The sequence below is a fragment of the Talpa europaea genome (genome assembly GCF_964194135.1).
Source record: "Talpa europaea genome assembly, chromosome: 2".
In the NCBI taxonomy this organism is placed as follows: Eukaryota; Metazoa; Chordata; class Mammalia; order Eulipotyphla; family Talpidae; genus Talpa; species Talpa europaea.
Genome location: NC_140068.1, coordinates 45,887,570 through 45,908,062, shown reverse-complemented (window position 1 = coordinate 45,908,062; position 20,493 = coordinate 45,887,570). Strand labels below are relative to the sequence as shown.

Genomic DNA, 20,493 nt, shown 5'->3' with positions numbered 1-20,493 from the left:
AGGACCCCAAAGAAAGACGTGATCTGTTACGTAACAGAAGCACGAGAATGAAAGCACAGGTTATCAGAATATTTTGGAGAAGCTGAACTTAGAAATGCAGAAAGGCATGGTGCAGTGTTCAGTCCTGAGCTTCACACACAGCAACGGGGGCTGCCTGTGCATCCTTCTCTTTGTGGGAGCCTGAAATGGCTAAGTGATGACAGGAAGTAAGTCTAATTTTGTCCTAAGTTAGTTATTTACGAATGTGAGTAGGAATTAGATGGGGAGGTGGTGCTGCTTGGGAGAAGCCTGTTAAGGTTTCTCTAATCTTGAATGAAGAACATCTCTTTAGAGACTCATCTGGAAGCCATTCCGATGTATAAAATCAAATTAGAGAGGGACAATGCAGGGTCTAAGAATGTCTAGAAATAAAGGCCAAAAGTCAAAGGCATGTCTTCAAAGGCACTGATGCCTGAGATAACTGCCTATGAAATGAACTAAAAGCAGACATGGGCCTAATTAGACAGTTGAGATTAGCCACTTTTGCAGAAATTCAATTAAAGATGAAGCAGTGTGACTAAAGGATTTTTCATATCAAAACAAATGTTATTAAGAAATTACCAGTGAATTAGAACAGCTAGGATTACTTAGTTCCCAGCAATAATATCCTTTTGGGTACATGACTGTATTTTTAAGAGGATTACATTTTATACTCAATTAACAAAATGGAATTTAGATTTATCAGTGATGTACATGTGAGGCTCAAGGTCCACCTTGGGTCCTTAAACTGTCTAAATTTGGAGAAAGTTTATTTCTCAGTCTAAACAGAGTCAACACTAGCCTGAGTCAAGCTCCAATCTGCACTGTCCCTAAGATTTTTGGACAAATGGTTCTAATTGAGAGATGAGAAAAGGAGGGTCAACTAGGACTAGGGACTCTTTCCTATCAGAGCATAGTGAGCCACTGATGACTGAGGCGGTTTCAAGGAAAGAGCCAAGGTTCTCAGAGGATCACAGATCAGGCGTCTGTGAGGGAGGAGTAAGTGAGGACACCACAACACTAGGAAGCCAGGTGAGTCAAGGGGTGTAAATACCTTATATGGAGACGTTTTATCCTATCAGTCATCTTTTAACATCAATATCCAATATAGTATCATAGTATGATTTTAATGCAAAATAAGCTAATGAATTCTGTGCCACTTCAAATACAGAGACGATGACACAGTCCTCAGGTTGACACCTGGCAGCAGTTCACCTGATGGTGGCAGTTAGGATGGCGGCCTATGAATTGGTTAGGAATACTCACTCTTGCTAAGATGCTTGAATAGCTTAAATCCTTGGGGTGCATGCTCAAGCCCACATCTGGGCTTTTCCTGTATCCTGACATAGGGGTATTTATGAATTTCTTTACAGAGTTAGCCTCATCTTCATGATTTCGTGTGATACAGAAAACCACAACCTTTGATCTCAGGCTGGGGAAGATGGAGAAGCACAAATTAAATCCCAGATCTGAAGAGGGGTCTCCTGTTCTTACTGTGGGAGAAGACCCCTCTTCTGTGCAGCTGACTGACCCCCACAGCCTTCCCTTAAAAGTTGCTGATGATGCAAGAGGTAGCAGCTTAGAGCTGGGGGGAGTGAGGCCCGTTCCTATACTCTCCTTCCCCAGGAATAAGGCAAGTGAAGGGCGCCTTCTTTTCACTATAGGTTAGCCTGTGAATTCCAGAGACACAGAAGCCTGGGGAGAGGGGGTGAGCTCCATATATAAAGAAAAAAAAAGATGGAGTTCAGATTATTATTCTTTAAAAATATTGTGAGACTCTTAGGAATGATGCTGATTACAGAACACTATCCTCAATCAACCAGAAGACATGCGTCAGGAGGCCAGAGCATGGAAACTATCATTAAAACCAGAAAAGGACCAAATTCTTGCGTATAAAACCTGCCTGTGGGAAAGTCAGGCAGCAAGACTGGGAGGGTGCGACTTCTTAGCAGTGCTGGGAAAATGAGAAACATAAGGAAAGCTCTATTTTAGATCACTCTTTTAAGAGAAAAGGACTTGTTTTGAAGTTCATTTCCAGCTAGCCAATTAAACAGAAGCCAGGCTAGCAGGAGACAGTGCCCTGAGACTCCGTCATGATAGTGACAAAGATGGAAAAGATGCTTATATTTCATTTCACCAAATGCCCTTCTGTTTCTATCCCTCTCAGCTCATTTACACACAGCCCTGACTGCTGTGTGTTTCTGCAGTGAGCGAAGACCTTACCTTTATGCCACATCTCTCCATATTCGCCGCCGCCTCTGATATTGGCCACTGCAAGCACCCCGCCCAGGTGTCTCACAAAAATAAGTCTGGAGACACTGAGAAACAGTAAAAATGATTAACCTTCCTTTCACTGCTTAGTAAGTACTACGTTATCTCCATCTCAAACAACAACAAAGTGTCCTGCGTAAGACTCCACGTATATAATATGTAAACAAGAGCTCAATTTTTGTTACTTGATTAAAGCGAAAAATATGTAACTTCTGATTAATATTTAATGGCAGGACTCATATACTGAAAGCTCATGAAAATTTATATCTCATTTTTCCATATTGGTGAATATTGCTCTATGCAAAGCAGGAACACACAAATCACAGTGCCAGCTAAATAACTATCTTCACGAAATACTGCCAACCATGGGACAGGCCCCAGGGTACTGGGCTTGGACAAACACACAACAATGACCCCAAATTACAGCAGTTGGGAAAAAGGCTTTTTCTGGAACATGGATTTTAAACGGGTTTTCCAGAAAATTAGATGCTAAACTACATAGAGTGAGAGAGAGGTAAGGAAGCAGATAAATGACAAAGACCAGAAAATAAGAATGGGGTGCTCTGGGCAATGTTCTCCAGGAATAACTATAGCACAAACTTATAGGAAAAAATTAAGTCCTTTGTGAAATTTGGATTTTGTTTTTCTTTTCCTCTATTCTACCCTAAAAGTGTTGAGTGACATTTAAATTTTTCTATTGATATTTGTTAAAATTAATTTTGCTTTGGGGATTATTTCTGAGAACTTTATCATTCTTTTTATTGGAGAAACTGTGGGCCTCTGCAACCTGAGGCTCTAAGCTGGTCTGAGTGTCAATTTCCTGAATACTGAGGGACAAGAGGATAGGACAGTTGGGGTGGGTATACCAGACCACACAGCCATATCTTGCTGGCCAAATGGGTATTCCGTCATTTGTTCACTTTTTTTTTTAAGGAAAGTTCCTCTATTTTTTTCTTTTTTATAGAGGCATGTTTTATTTGTTTGTTTGTTTATACATGCACTGGGTACAGTCAGAAGTGCGGGAGGGTGAGAGAATTCACCAGAGCCAGAGCGGGGAGCAGAGCAGGCAGAAGGACCGAAGGACACTGCTGAGGGGAGCAGCGGGCGTCAGGAGAGGTCTGCGCGCCATGTGGGACCCTCCTCTGGTAGCCGGGGATCAAACCGGCGCCACAGAGGCTGTGGGCAGCTTCGCAACCCAGCGCTCAGCCGCTGAGCTGGGACCCTCCTCCAGTGGCCGGGGAGCAGCTGGGGATCGAACCAGCGCTGCAGAGGCTGCAGGCAGCCTCGCAACCCAGCGCTCAACCGCTGTGCCACCGGGGGAGGCCCTCTGCCAACTAGTTTTAAAGTACTCATAACACCTTACAGAGCTTCTGAAAACATTGCTCTACATAATACAAGCTTACAGTTTCTGAATAACAAAAGATATAATCACTCTTAAGGCAAGTTCCCAATTTGGCTATAAACCACTCAGGGGCCGGAACCGTGTTTCATACTTTATTAAATCCTAAATGATCAACAGAGCTCTCTGCTAATAGCAAATGCGCAAACCGACAGTTTCCTTGTATTTAAATTTGGGACAGCTGGCTCAGTCTCCTCTCAAGATATGTCCTACTAGCCACCAGGTCACAAATCTCTTCCCAATAGGAAAGATCCTGGATGAATTTGTGAGTCAGATCTCATACGAGGTGTTGGCTCGAAAGCTGATGGGGGAACTCTTTTTCATTAAATATGCTCAGGACAAATTCAGTTTTATACTATGACTACACATTTCTGTGATTATAAGTGATGTGACAAATAATCACAGAAACAGTTTAAAATGCATGAATAGTGTATAATGAAAATATATTGATGGCTAAAATCTAAGATAGTCTAAGACTGTGATGCAGAAAAATAGAATCACTGCCTAAAACATTCCCTCTGAAGAGACTTCTGAAGACAAAAAATAGCTTGGGATGAAATGTCTCACCAGAACTGCACACAATTAACACATAATCCTGCCCTTCCATAAAAACAAGAACTGTATTAGAAAAACTCGATTTAGTGATCATTTTTCCAGTTTCTTGCCACCAACTCTATACAGAAGTTCCAGGAATGTTCACCACTTACCTATAGTTGGGGGTGATGGATATATTGAAGCCACCATAGCCGTATAAGAAAGCAGGGTGAGAGCCGTCCAGCTTTATGCCCTTTTTATGCACAATGAACATTGGAATTTTTGTACCATCCTTGCTAGGATAGAAAATCTGGAACAAAAGGGGGGGTAATTAAAGTTAGCATTATTTAGTGAACATTTGCATGCTTTTAAATAGGGAAAATATAGAGATAGTAAATACTCTCTTCAAGATGGAGAGCAGCAGGATGAAAATCTAGTACCACTAAAGGTATCTGATGATGAAGCAGCTTCCAGTTTTTATGGAGGGAGCTGTAAGTAGTGAAAAGTACATGGGCCTGAACACAGGAGGCTGGAATTGGAGTTCTTTTTCTGCAACAACCTCGTTAGGTTACCTTGGGCAAGCGGCTTATCCTCTCTCCCTTCAGTTTTTCACCCCCAGATGAGGCCATCAGGCCTACTTCTTATACCTTCACAAGGCACACACAGAAGACAAATTTGCAACATTGGAAAGCATAAGATTTGGCCATCCTGTCAAACAATTCAATCTAGAGATATTTCTTTTCTAGAAAACAAATTAAAACTTCCTCTCTAAATGTTAAGACACTTGGCTCATCTGCATTTCTCCATGTTCAACTATTTGATAAATGTTAGCAATTATCTTAGAGAGTGGATGAAGAATGACATAGAAATCCTTTTATCCCAAGTTAAACAAACATATTTTCTCCAGTAGTGATAATCAAGACTCATTAAACTTTCCTGAATATGGGTGACATTAGGCAAGTTCAGTAAAAATTTCTATATTCATTACTTTTTGGGGGAAAAAGTATAAGAGATAAAGGGTGAGAAAGAGAATATTAAATACTATTCGAGTGATAAGGCACAGAGTAAGTGATTTGCCTGCAAGGCTAATGATGGCTTCTTCCAGACTGAAAACTTGTCAATAGCTTTCTCTTGGGCAAATGTGGTCTTTACGCTGCTGACACCCCTGGAAAGAGCCCCAACTCAGAAAGGTCTTGTTCACCTTCCATGTTACAGTTACACAATGACTTGGAGCCATATTCCAGCCAAAGCTTGTCAAGGTAGCAGTTTTATTATAGAAAGTTGCTACAGCAACTAAACAGCAGGGACAGGGAGGCTGGCGGGGAGAGGCCGGTGATGCAGATTTGAGAAAGGCGCTCCAGGGCCACAAAAAATGCCTGCAAGTATGGTAGTTTTTTGAAACTTGCTAAGAGATATTATGAAAAGCACTTCTGATTTGGGAGAAATACTGAGAGATACATAAATTTGGTGGTTTAGGAATAACAGAATACTTTGCATGCAGAATTCAGAACCATCAGAGAGGACACAGATTTATTTAAAGTCCTTTAGTGCCAATGAGCAGCCACTAATGGGCTGTAACTGTGTGGGTGATGCAAGTAAATGCAGAGTACAAGGAGCACGTGTCAAGCCATCAGCTGGGGACAATGAGCGAAAACACAGAGCCTCCCACTCCGGAGAATCTGGAGCTCTATAACCACGGAGACAAGAGCCTTGAAGGAGCAAACTGTTGCACGTGCTTCTACCTTAACTGAATCATCTGCTAAAAAAATACTGTTCCTGCACTGCAGCTAGCCCCAATTTCCCACCCATCCTCAAATCTTGCCCTGGCGGCTAGTCCCTCTGATTTAGCGCAGCTCTCTGGAGGACAAAGCCTCCTTCCACATCTCCACCGGGTCGCTAGAGCAGGTGCCTCCGGTCCCCACTGTGCTGACTCTGGGCCCTCCTGCCCACAGGTGCTCCATCTCTGCTGTTAACAATCTGGCTTCCTTTTCTGGTACCACTTTTCTTGCTACACTTGTAGGATTTCCACAAGTCTGGGGTGGAGCCCCCAAACCTGCTATTTAGTATGTCCCCTAGCTATTCTGATACCGGTGAGGTAAGACGAAAAATCAAGTCATGCCATTTGCTTCTGTCACATTGCCTCTGTCCTCATCCATTCTATCCATTGAAACCAGATATTTTCCCATGACCCCTAGCCCAGCATCCTCCACAACCCCAGCTAGAGAGGGATCACTCAGCCTGGACTACATTTCTTACAGCCCCACCACTACTTCACTCTTCTAATGAACACCTCAGGTACTTTCTCTCTGTCAAATAAACTCACATTTCTTCTCTGTAACAAGACCCCAAAACTTCTGTGTAATCCTCTCTACCCCTTAAGTTAAACTGCCACCTCCTCCTTTCTTCTTGATCACACATATACACAGTAACTCAGGCCCATGGCTTATCCTTTGCTACGTCTTCATCACCCCTCTTTCTCCGTCGACACTCTTTCAAAGGGCATCAATGAACACTTGTCTCCCTCCTGCCCTTCCATCCCTACTTCTATTCCAGAGTTGTATATCCTTCCCAACTTTTTCATAAGTATAGCTACAGATATATGCACACATACAAGTTATTATAGTGCAGTACATGGAATCAGACTAATACTGGGTTATATCTTACTCCTCACATAGCAAGACACAGAATTCTTAAAAGAATTAAAACACCCAGATTTGCCTAATATTTCACTGTATGGATAAATACAATTTTTTAAACCACTTGCTCCCCAATGGTTATTTCTGTTATCAACAATGACAGAATAAATCCCTCTTAGATAAATCTTTCATATTCATTCATATGATGTCTATATTTCCTTAGACATTAGATTGCTAGATCATAATATATGTACATCTAAAATGTCAACAGAGTCTGACAAATAATTCTTTTAAAACGGTATATCAACTTAAACTCCTAGTGAGAATGACTACCTGTCTATTTTTCTTTGATAGTGGATATTAAAAAAGGTTTTAATTTTTGCTAGTTTAATAGGCAAACAGTCCCGTCTCATTATTGCTTTAAAAATCAGTTTTCAACTGGTCGCTACATGCAAAAGAATGAAGCTTGACCACTACCTCACACCATACACAAAAATCAACTCAAAATGGATTAAAGAACTAGACATAAGACCTGAAACCATAAAATACATAGAAGGAAATATAGACGAGACACTACGTGATATGCACATCAAAGACATCTTTACAGACACATCACCCAAAGCAGTGATAGTGAAGGCAAAGATAAACAGCTGGAACTACATCAAATTAAAGAGCTTCTGCACAGCAAAAGAGAAAATAACAAAAACAAAGAGAAACCCCACCGACTGGGAGAACATTTTTGCACCCAACACTAATGATAAAGGACTGATCACAAAAATCTGCAAAGAGCTGATGAGACTCAACAACAAAGAAAATAATCCAGTCAAAAAATGGGCAGAAGAGCTAAAAAGAAACTTCTCTGAAGAGGAAATGCAAATGGCCAACAGGCATATGAAAAAATGTTCAACATCACTTATCAGGGAAATGCAAATCAAAACTACCATGAGATACCATCTTACACCAGTGAGAATGGCACATATTAAAAAAACTAGCAACAGCAAATGTTGGTGAGGATGTGGAGAAAAAGGAACTCTTCTGCACTGTTGGTGGGAGTGCAAACTGGTCCAACCACTATGGAGAGCTGTGTGGAGATTTCTGGACCTACTAAACATAGAGCTTCCATATGATCCAGCAATTCCACTCCTAGGTATTTACCCAAAGGACACAGAAACATCAATTCCAAAGAGCACCTGCACCCCTATGTTTATAGCAGCACTGTTTACAATAGCTAAGCTTTGGAAACAACCCAAAAGCCCAAAAATAGATGACTGGATCAAGAAGATGTGGTACATATATACCATGGAATATGACTCAGCATTCAAAAAAGATAAACACATGCAATTTGCAGCCACATGGATGGTGCTGGAAGGGATCATGCTCAGCGAAATAAGCCAAAAAGAAAAATACCGGATGGTCTCACTCATAGCAGGAATCTAGAGAACTTAAATAAGGGACCAGGAAAATGAATAACTATAAGAAAGTGAAATCAAAATCAACAAACAACTATGAACCAGAGACACTCTATGGGGAGTGGGGGGCGGGGAGGGGAGGGATTGGGGTCAAAATAAGGGGGTTGCAATTGTATGGGGAATATAAAAATAAAATTTATTTAAAAAAATAGTCTCTTGTTAAAAGCATTAAAGTGTGTTTTCTGCTAAAATAATGTGGATAAGAGTAGATATATAAAAATCATTATAGCCAATTATTATAAAGTTTTTATAATGATAAAAAAATCAGTTTTCAAATTAGCAAACATTTTAATCTAATTATGAGTCATTTTATATCTTTCCTCAGTGAACAAAATATGCCTACCCTTTTATTACTTCGATGATTAACGGAAATCTTTTTACATTAAGGATATTAACCATTAACCATTTTCTGTCTTATGTTTTGCTTTTATTTCCTCCCAGTCACAAAATAGGATCCCTTTACTCCAAGTTATAAAAATAGCTGTCCATATTTTCATTTTTACATTTAAACTTTTAATCCAGATGGAGTTTGCTTTCATTTTTACATGTGGTCTAGGATATTACCACTTTGCTTCCCAAATAGCCACCGAGACACCATTTCTGTAAGCATTACTTTTTTTCCCCTCACTGTTCAGAAATGCCATTTTATTCTGGTTTCTCCCCAGGCTTCATTTCTCTCAATCCCTAAGTAGTAACTGCTTCTTTGGCTTTTGGGAAAAGTATATCTCTGGTTCCTTTTTAGTCCTCTAATTCTTTTTCAACTTTCCTAATGGATCCACTACTGACTGTTTTCCTCCTGCCAAGTGCTGCTGTTTTGTAATGCTTTGTACTTGGCTTTCTCTTTTCTTTCGGATCCCCCATTTGCCATCGTGGCACGCGTCACCGCTGTATCATGGGCCCATGTGAAGGGCTGGCTGGAAAGAGCCTCGGGTTGCATGGGCTCTTGGTGAGGGGCCCATGTATATTTCCACGTCAACATGCCCCTGACACGCCTGTGCACGCTCCCCTCTCGCAGCACTCTCCTCAGCCATGGATCGCCCGGCCTCAGGTCCTATCTTTTGCCAAGGACCCCTACACCGGGCACTCACTGGGTCACTTTAGTACTCAGGACCAGGCCTCTCCCTGTCCATCTGCTCTGGCAAACCTGCTCAGGATTCTCTACTCCACAGGATTTTGCAAACCTCAGAACCAAATGGCCTGCCTACTTCCCCTCATTTGCTAAAGTAGAGTTGTGGTATGAAGAGTAAAACCTCTATTATTTGTAAAACAATGCAAAATTATAATGTAGTTTATGTATATTACACAAAAGCCAGAAGTGCCTTATGAGTAGACAGTTGCCAAAGCTTAAACCCATGAGGTCTTCACCTTTTCTTCACTAGCTACCACCAAATTAAAAAGCAAGAAAATCTAACTTTGACCCCCTCATCCTTGGAACCAATTAAGAGAGCAAGCTGATAGTACCTATCCATTCACTGTCAGTGTCCACAATCCTTTAATGGGATGCCGAAGCTTTTATGGGCACCTTAATGGACAGGAAAACAAAGTGCTCACAGGGGATCGAACAGGCACGCACTTGAGCAGTAGAGAAAGTCTATCCGTCATTTAGGCTAATGGCTCGTCACGTGAAGAGCCTGTCTTCCCTTCTTGTCAGCAGCAGAGCAAAATGGGTCATGAGACAGATCTGGTTCAACAAGGAGCCTGTGACACCAACATCAGTAACAGGGTGTGTTCCCTGGAGTCCCCTGAACCTTAAGAGACTCCAAGAACCTCCAGAGAATCCACACTATCAGTCCCTGGAGGCACCCATGAGCACAACCTTTGTGTGCTTCAGTAAGAATAAAAAACAAACACCCTGACAGCAAGTGAAAACCTGTTTCCAACATGGGTGAGGCAGCCAGAAGCTGATCAGACACTGAATTAAGAATGTTACCGTCTTCACGTTCATTTTCCTCCCCTTTAAAACTTATTCTCTTTGGAGACTCTCACAGAAGAGTCTAAACATATCTTAAACCAAGAACATTAAGTACAACAGGAACTTCTGCGAAGCCCATGCTGTTTCTTGACAACCAGAGCAATAGGCCATGTAAAGCAAACTGGCGTCAGTTCTGAATTCTGGTGATTTAAACTATTTTAGACACAGAAATAGCTTGTTACTTGGGGACAAGTCCAGTTAGTCACCCTCTCTTATTTTACTCATGATGGTCCTAAGATCCATGAAGACAGAACCTGCCAAGGTGGACATTGTCAGCTCATGGAAAGTCGCCATCAAGGTCTCCCAAGTGCCCAGTTCGGAGTTTTTACTTACTAAATCACAAAGTAATTCAATTCAAGCTATCTCTTCCTTACAAATATCTTTGCATGTAATTATCCATGGCAATGACCACCAGTTTTTGGTGAGTCCAGGGGACAAATACTCTACAGAGATACTATGCTTTATTTGCTTTTCTGACTAATTCAAGCATGTTAAAAGCCAGTTTCCAGCAACACGGATGATTATTTTCTAAGTAAACTGAGAGTACTTTGAGAGATGATCCTTCTCCACACCAGTGTTGGTATTTTGGTATTAACAGTTTGAAGAATGATTATTAAAATAATAAAATCCCACTACAGCCTGCCATGCCATTCTACTTAAAAAAACAAAACAAAACCAAAAACCCTTAATTTCAAGAGTATATTTAAGAGACATAACAGATACAATTCATTTCACAAATGGAACCAAAACTGGTTGAGAGAATCATAAAGAAAGCAATCCCAACTTTCTAAGTCATCAGTCAAATTTAAAGCAGCAATTTAATTTTGTACACGTAAGGCCATATTCTAATGAATGGTTGTTTAACAGATAAGAGCTCAGGGACCCTTGAGGTGAGCCCTTTAACTTAAACTATTGAGGAAAGTGAGAAAGTTTTACATTTACTCAAAATATCAGGAATGTTCCACACTGACTGAGGCATCACCAAGTACAAAGCAGCTTTATGCTCCAGTATGTTTTGGGCAGGCCTGAATACACTCTAGCTAATGTGTGCATAGGATTTTGCAAATAGATGAAATAAAATCATTTTTCTTTGAAGGAAAAAGGAACAAGTAAAGATTATAAATCAAGGGAACATACCCATTCTTCAAGAGAATGATATTGGTTATGAAAAGATCAGCTATCTCTGAAATGACTGCTTTTCTTGAGATGCTTGCATTTAAGCAATACAATCATTTTTACTAAGACATTCAAACATGTACAGCGTTAAATGACTCCTGAAAACAATCTTCAACCGCAAGATTGATCTCATTCAGATTTGGTGCTATCTGAGGCAAACACCAGGATCTTGTTATCAATAATGGGATGTGCTCACACAGGAGAGATGAAGGTAAATGGCCAAGGGCAAGCCCTTCGCAGAGGAGGATGTCAGGTGAAAGCAACTCCTGCCTAAATTTAGAGCCTGACAGGTTTCAAGGAGAGTTTTCATAAAAGGGTACTGAGCTGCTGGTACTTTTTTTTCCCCCCAGAGCTGACAGAGGCCACTTGTGTGGCCTGTGCTAAGTGTGGTAAACACATCTGACAAGGAACAGAGCTGCTCTGAAATCCCATGGTTAGCAAGGAACAAGACATTACATCACCCAAAGACAAGGGCAGAGGCAACCTTTGCAACCCTGCTGCCTTGTTAACAAGTGTAAGAAGAACGTCCTAGGACTTCAAGGGAGGCACTGCACATTTCCGTACTGTGCTTAGGTTAAAAATACTCGCTGGCATTAGAAGGTTGTAATCCTATCTATTTTCTAGGCATTTCATTTTGGAGGTGTGCAGAAGACTTTAAGAGTCACCACTGGGCAGCAAATAAAAAGGGACATCTCTGTTCCAGAACACTATGGTTTGTTTTTTAAAGGATGGCTGGATTTTGGTAGCACTGATTTACAGATTCCTGTGGGGCACCTCATTAATAGCAGCCAGTCTGTGTAAAAAAACTATTTTAATTGTTGGTATGTTTCTTAAGCACCAACAATGAAACTGCTACCCTGGTAAGTCTTTGCAGATATGCACCAGAATTCAAGGGAACATACCCATTCCCTGTCTCGAACTGGGGAGCCAGAAACAAAATGGAGAGTGGAAGGTTCTGAACACAGGACAGAAGGACTGTGCGACAGACACAAATGGATCTTGTGCAGTGGTACAGTGGAATTCCTTGGACTTAGAGGTATGCAGGTATTCTGAGTAGAAAAGGCATATAGGACTACAGTGAGTAAATAAGACTTGACTGCAGAATATAAAAGCCACCCCCATTTCACCAGCTCTGATCTCTCTGTGATCAATGCAAACACATAATCAGACATTTTCATTAAAGTGGAGGCCCTAGTATATGCAGAGATCCAGAGAAAGCAGCTTCTGTTTTTGTGACAGTCATTGTTTCTCAGGATACTCTTGCAGGATGCATAAAACACCCTGGAATAAGGCTCGCTATGGTGGGGCTCAGGATACACAGGGAGAGCATGTGTGTGCTTAGCGCTGCATGAAAACAGCATGATGAAGCCGTCATTAGAAGATTTTGGCCTCTGCACTGTTTGCTTTCAATAAACAATTGCTAATGAACACGAGTGGAAATTGTATACACTTTCCTTTGATTCCCAAATACCTACACCAGCATCTTGGATGCCTCCTGAACACCATCTTCTACACCACCCTATCCTTTCCTGTCTACACAGTGGCCTTGCTTCCAGGAGGACCCCAGGACAGGCACCTGTTACCAGATAATTCTGAGAACTTCTTTTAAGCCAGGCCACGCTCCTACTGGAATCATGGCGTCATCTAATTGCTATCAAATGAAGCCACATTTTAGATCATAATCTGGCTTCAACCTGTGTGAATTCTTCCAAACTTCAACTGTCCTCTCCACTGAAAATGCCATTCACATCGCTAGACCCCCACTTTCAAAGTTGCATGCCTTTATAAACTGAAATATGATTTAAAAATGCATTCATTCTGAGGAGTTCACTTGTTTGACCCCCCTCTATTCCTGCCCAATGCAGGGACCACAAAGCTACATCGTGGGCAGACTCAGCCTTTGCTTGACTGTACCTTGTAATAAGAAATTTACAACAACACAAATGGCAACTCAGAAACAAAAACATTAGGAAACAAAAGTTTAGCCACAGCTCTGGAGACAGAACCTAGTGGTACTAAGTTCCCATATAAACCATCATTTACAGTTTCCCCACATTTAAAAACAAATATTAAAATGCCTACAAATCAGTTTTTTTAAATTTTCACAATAGGGTTTTCCTTAGTCCTTCCTTTTGTCCAAATACTTGTTACTTATTTTACTTTGTTTAAAACACATAGTTCTTGCCATATACCAAGCACTATTCTAAGGGCTCTGTAAATATATGCCCCTCATTTTAACAAACATATGAAGTCTACATTATGAATACCCCATATTTTAGAGAGTTTTCTGACCCAGGGAAATTAATCATCTGACCATACCTAAATAGGGGGAACTGAATGGGGGAGTCAGGATTTGAACCCAGCCCTCCTTGCTCTAGACTCCATGTTCTCAGTCATTGTAAACAAACAAGAGTTCAGCAAATCCCCTGGCCTTTCTTCCAGGGCTCCCTGAATCCTCCATGCGCTGCTACTGTGCCCTCATGTGTCTCCCTTTTGGGTCTGTGCTTCTATTTACCCATGGAGATGGTGGCTGGAAGGTAGTAGGCTCTAGAAAACAAACACTGGATAAAATGAACACTCGGACTGGACCCTAAGCTTCAATCAAACAATGTAAGAAAAAGTATTTTGAGTGGCAGTTCACTAAAAAAAAAATCCATAAAAATAGAACAGTCCAGCATCTGAAATCAAAATGCTCATGAGTTGAAAAGTAATAAAATACAAATTAATTCTTGTTGAAGCACTTGAGAGGCTGTTTAAACATGTATAAGGTCACAAATTTCTAAGTTATTAATAATGAAAAATATTTAACACCTGACATTTCCTTTTGTGTAGCTGTTAGCCTATTAATTTAGCAATGCCACGGCTGATGGGCTTTATGGCTCTTCAACTGTTTAGTTATGGTAATTTACTGCATGGGATTGCACCTGCATCATAAAAACCCAATGAGAACCCTTCAAATTCATTTAAAATCCTCATTAGCTCAAAACTACAGCAGACTACTTATTTATTTTATTGCATTAGGAAAATAAAATAACCAAAATGTTGAAATGTTCACTGATAGTACAGAACTGTACAGTTTTAAAATTTTGTGGCTGGTAGTTATTCACATAAAAGGATGAACTATTAAAGAGAGACATATGTGAGTGAGGCAAAGGGAGAGCAGTGTTTGGGGGATCAATCCATTCACAGCTGTGTGTAGGATAAATCAGAACTGAATTAAGGAAAGCACTGACAAAGGCCTTAGAACTAGCAAGCTGGCACAACTGTCCGATTATTTTTCATTTGCACATTCAAGGGAGAAACTGAGATAGAGCAAAATATTGGAGGCCCAAATGCATATGAGATAACTCTGATTGCAGAAAAATGTATGATTGGACACTGACAAGGTGAATTTGGAAGTAAAATTCTCTACACTCAAAGAGATTTATATGTGTTTCTGTTGGACACATCTAATACTGCTATTACATTCTGATCCGCTTGAGTTTTTCAGACAACAGAAATGCAAATATATAACCCCTTTAGGTGGGTTAAGAGGTAAGAAGAAGCCCATCCTGGTGATTTCAAGTCACTGATAGAACAATCGTTAGGAAGCCCTGATGTGAGCACCACAGGGCGCTTCACTACCCCTGCAGGAAACATGGGGCAGGAAGGGGACTCCTGCTGGGAAAAGCCAGCTGCAAAGAGGTGGTCCATTAGCAGAGAGGGGAGGGAGGCACAGAGGAGAAAAAGAAGGGAGGGAAGCCAAGGCAAATCAAAGTTGAGAAATCCCTCCTGGGAAGGTACAGGCACAAATTCTTTTTTGACTTAAACTCTAAACTTGGCTACGTAAAACGTTTTCTATTTGTGCAGTACAGTAACAGCAAAAATCGTATTTTTTTTGGGTGGCTATGAAATGCCTCCCGCCACCTTGTTTCATCTCTATACTGTCATGAGATCGAAAGGTCTCATCTAGTCATTTTTTTTTAAAATTTATTTATTTTATACAAGCACTGGGTACTGTCAGAAGCGCGGGAGGGTGAGAGAATTCACCAGAGCCAGAGCGGGGAGCAGAGCAGGCAGAAGGACCGAAGTACACTGCTGAGGGGAGCAGCGGGTGGCAGGAGAGGTCTGCGCGCCATGTGGGACCTTCCTCCGGTGGCCAGGGAGCAGCCGGGGATCGAACTGGCGCAGCAGAGGCTGCGGGAAGCTTCGCAACCCAGTGCTCAACCGCTGCGCCACCGGGGAGGCCCTCATCTAGTCATTTTAAAAATGTTTTAAAATGCAGAAATAATTTACTTTTAATTATAGGTACACATAATATGCACTTAGCTGTTATCACCAGTGATCAAGGGACATTAAGGGAGTGAAAAAAACAATGTCTAAGAAAAAGTAAAGCTTAAGATGAATCACTGAATCATATTCATGGACGATCTAGAAAAGAACACTGAGCTGAACTGATGATAGATGGTGCCCAGGATGGCGGACGGGGAACATTTGCCGATTATGAAGCAGCAAGGGTGTGTGAAGAAAAGCTGGCTCAGGCGCTGAGTCACACCGACTCCAAAAACTTTCACTTTGGGAATTTCGCATAATTTCTCTACCAGCTACATAATGAACACTCAAAGTCCCGGGCTGTAAGGAGCTCCTCACTGGTAGAAGCAGCTGGGCTCGCTGCCTCCACTCACAGCCTCTTCAGTCCACAGCTGCCTGACTTTTTTGCCTGCTGATTTCACCAGCAAATGCTCAAGGTCAAGCCAATTCTGCCCATCCTGTATCCCTGGTGATTTCTCTGCAATACCAGTTTCCAGTTTTCTTTGGCTCCTTCCATCCCCCTTACATGTAAGTGTTCCCTTTAGACTATGGTCCTTTCTCCTCTTATGTATGCCATTGGGGCTCTCAAGCTGTGCCTAAGGGTTCATCCACCACCCTCACTGTCAGCCATCATGACTGTCCCACCTCTTAATTCTGAGCACCTGGTAGACACCCAATCTGCATCCAGTACAGGCCCCTTGAAGGGTTTCCTCTACTATGCGAAAGGAGAAGATTTCTACATGGCAGGTTATTTTTTGAGACTGGGTTATTTTTGAGTCCATTAATTCATATGGAAAATACTTTGAGCATTCCCAGATCCCAAAATAACCTCCCAAATCATACCAAACAGCAATGTCCTCCTTTTAGATAGTGGAGGAAATCTGTACGGGATAGAAAAATCTCACTCCATTTGGGTACCGATCAGGCCTTGGGGATTGGGCCTGACTCCTGCTAACTGAGTTCCAGCTGAGAAGTCTCCACCCTCCAGCACCCTTCCACTGTCTGCCCCAAAAGCTCCTTTCCAAGAAGCTTTATTCCAGGAGCAGTCCTGAAAGCTCCTTCTCTCTGGGCTTCCACATGTGAGCAACTTTACTATCACTCCCATCAGATTACTAAAAATGTTTGATTACATTCCCATTTCCCCTTGTAAATTTTGCCTATTGATAAATGAAGGCGGCTGCTTTAGAAAGCATGTTAAGAGAAGCCAAAAGCCACTTGAAAAAGGAAACAAGTTAAGCTTTCAAAGTCAGAAAAGTGATTTAAAAAAAAGTAACTCAAAATAATGATCAAACTCATAAAACAAAACAGGAAATCAGCCAACTGAACTTAATGTTAATGGAAGTGTTCTCCTCTCTCTCAACTTGTTTAAAAGATACGGAGCAGATCGGGCAACAGCAATGCAGCGCGTGCTCTACAGAAAGGGAGAGGCAGCACTGATGTCCGCTTTAGCTCTAGGCTATGATCCAACCTATTCTTAAAGGCTAGATCCTACAAAAGCAAAGTAACAACAAAAAACCCAAAGAAGCAGAAAAGGTGGTGAGCATTCTTTTTCTGACAATCCTTGTCCACTCTGAGTGGACAGGCCCGATGACTGAAGGAGAGGAGCGGGGCATGGCTCAGCACAGGCATTTTATGGAAAAGAAATGTTCCGTTTCCATCAGTTCCTGGTAGCGATAACGCGCTAATTTTAGAGTGCACTGTCTGCGATGACCTCTCTCCTTCACTCAAGTATCTGTGTGCGTCTGCTCTGGGCTCTGGGGACACAGCACCGCTCTCTGAAGGGAAGACAGACGAACACATAAACAAATGAAAAGATAATGTCAGCTGGTGATAAGTGTGATGGGAAACAATAAAGCTCGTTCTGGGAAAGGCGGCTGTCTCACCCAGGACCAGAGGGAAGGCGAGACGTCTCCCATCACTGCAGAGAAAGCCCTGGCGGGGTGGGCTGGGGGTGCGGGCAGTCATGGAAAGAAAGCGGGGAGCTCAGGGGGAATCAGACCTGGGCGTGCAAGCCTGCAAGCAAAGCGAGGAGGCAGTTTGACTGCAGTGGACTGGAGGGGGGGAGAGGGTAGACTGCCAGGGGTCTGTGGGCATCACTCAAGCCTGGGCAAACTAGCAGACCCAATCATAAGGGATCTATTCATTGAGGAGTCACATCGTCCTATGAAGCAACAGCAATCAGTTGCCATCTTGGACCTCTTGATCTCAGACCTGAGAACACTGACCCCAGCCAGAGTCTGCCCAGTGATGTACTAAGAGGAACAAAAACATTGCCCCAACTAACATTACCACACACTCTCCATCCTGGGGGTACGGCGAAGGCGGCACAGCTGAGGCTGGCAAGCCCCCAGTGCTGCTTCTCTGCCTTCAGCATCACCCTGCCCTCAACTCAGACCCTCAGCATCTGAGCCACAAGGGGGTGGAGGGGAGCACCCAAGGCTCTTAGATCCAAATGGGTCCAGAGAGTAGTAGGAGCCTGAGAGCTACGGGTGGAACTCCGAAAAGCCCATGGGAAGCAGAGCTTGAGGGGAGGCTCCAGATGAGCCTGCAGTTACCGCAACTCAACTCCGGCTGAGAGGCTGTGGCGGGCGGTTCTCCTTGTTCGCTATGAAGTAAAGGAAGCAAATAAACACTGCTTAAAAAAAAATTGTGTGCTATGGTTTTCAGTTTGCCTGAGAAAACAGGGTTCTTGGAAGAAAACGGTGACAAATGACAACATGTTCTGAAGCTGTGTGTATTTTTAAAGAAAATACTTGGGAAATGAAAGTTTAAAATGATAGAATAGATTTCTATGGACTGAATTTTAGGTGCTGAGGTGAAAGCATGGAAGCTGCATGCAAAGGAGCTCCCAACTCCAACAAGGCCCGTGCTGCCTTCGTGCTTGGGAGGCAAGTCCCACCTGGCCATCCTGCTTTCAGCCCTTGGAGGACTTGGAGGTTGGCCACGGCCATCTGCCCGCACTGGTCAGTCTCTGGACGTGGCACTGGGAAACGATACGTGGCCCGGGCAGGTGGGGGGCGGGCTGTGGGCCACCATGAAATGTTGCATGCACGTTCTCTGCCCCACAGGGACAGGCCATGGTTGAGTGGCAGGCTCCCTAGGCAGGCCCTGGGGGAGTGGGACCCAGACTCAGGTCCAAGGGACAGCCTCGGGAGCCCGGTGTCAACTGCTGTAACTTTAAGTCCCTGAGATTTTGGAGGCACTTGGTACTGCAGTGGCCTTGCCTCTGCCGACAAAAGAGCAGTTGGAAGGAACTCATTGCTAAGAAGCCTAAAATTTGAATGCCTAATGTTTGAGAACTTTTCTATTCCTAAAAGTGAGGACATAAGAAACTACGTATTTTCAAAATTTCGTTTTAATTTGTAGTTGAAAACTCAAATTTTGTTTTGAAAAAAGATTGGGAAGAAGATAGAGAACTAAGGACCTACCAGGCCTCACAGAGGAAAGTAAGAAGCAAGCCTGAAGGCACAGCATTTCCTCCCCCCCAGCAGAGGGGAGGGCACACCTCCCATGTTTGAATAACATGTACGCCCTCTTATGAGCATACTGAGCTCAGTATGATCAACATACACACTACCCATAGATGACACTACCCTATTCTGTTCTAACAAGAAGTGACTTTCTACTTTGTTTTCATAGAATAATGAAACACAACCTTCTTTTCCCAAGAAAGTTTTCTAGCCACAGCTGAAACTAGTTGTTTTATGTAGATAAGCTGAAATCTACCCATGTCAGTATCAGCAAAGCTGAGCAAACCGCAACTTTTATGGATCTCAAAAGCCATGACTGCTTTGAACAACGTAAACAAAATTTAAACTTCTATAAACTCAACATTATCCGTAGCTATCCAAAATACTGAAGTACAGACATCATGTACAGTAATGAATTTATGTATAGACTGATCTCTGGCAATTAGAGCCTCTAATGGATCATGATTAAGGAGCAATAAACTTAGCCTCCTAGAAGGGCATCTAAGCCATTTGAATAAAATCAATACCTGAGACTCATTAACATGTTGGCAAAGCAAGTTGAGCATATCCCTGTGAGGCCCCATCACTGCCATGTGCCCTGGCGCAGCCCTCACTGGGGCGTCTCTCTTGGCTGCCTTCTGTGTTGTGACTAGCCTAGGGTCAGCTGCTTTCCTCATTTCCTCAGAGCAAAGTTCAGAGACACACAGAGAAAGGTCAGCATGGTCCCAAGTCACCCTGAGCCTGCACCTTGTTTGAGGAGGTTCCACAAGAGGCTCAAGATGTGCCCCCAGGTTTACCATTGCAGGGGAGGTGGCTCAATTCCCAAGGTCAACTTGTGTTTTATTTATTTATTTACTGAAAGTGGTTGCTGCAACGTGTTTTTATTTTTTAAAAATCTATTTTTTTTAAATTTTTTTTTTTTAATAGAGGCATGCTTTATTTATTTGTTTGCTGGTTTTGTTTGTTTGTTTTGTTTATACATGCACTGGGTACAGTCAGAAGTGCGGGAGGGTGAGAGAATTCACCAGAGCCAGAGCGGGGAGCAGAGCAGGCAGAAGGACCGAAGTACACTGCTGAGGGGAGCAGCGGGCGGCAGGAGAGGTCTGCACGCCATGTGGGACCCTCCTCCGGTGGCCGGGGAGCAGCTGGGGATCGAACCGGCGCCGCAAAGGCCGCGCGGTTTCGCAACCCAGCACTCAACTGCTGCGCCACCAGGGAGGCCCCTAAAAATCTATTTTTTTTAAAAGATTTATTTATT

The 20,493-nt window shown here is 42.6% G+C and overlaps 1 protein-coding gene across 1 annotated transcript in view; it reads right to left on the bottom strand.

Moving 5' to 3' along the window:
- Nucleotides 1-20,493, bottom strand: part of PREP (prolyl endopeptidase) — a gene marked incomplete at both ends in the record, with an annotated part of 98,684 nt that overhangs the window by 5,696 nt on the left and 72,495 nt on the right. Inside the window, 2 exons of the mRNA XM_084228310.1 lie at nt 2,242-2,336; nt 4,396-4,532. Coding sequence (XP_084084436.1) covers nt 2,242-2,336; nt 4,396-4,532 — 232 coding nt within the window. The remainder of the gene's footprint in view (nt 1-2,241; nt 2,337-4,395; nt 4,533-20,493) is intronic.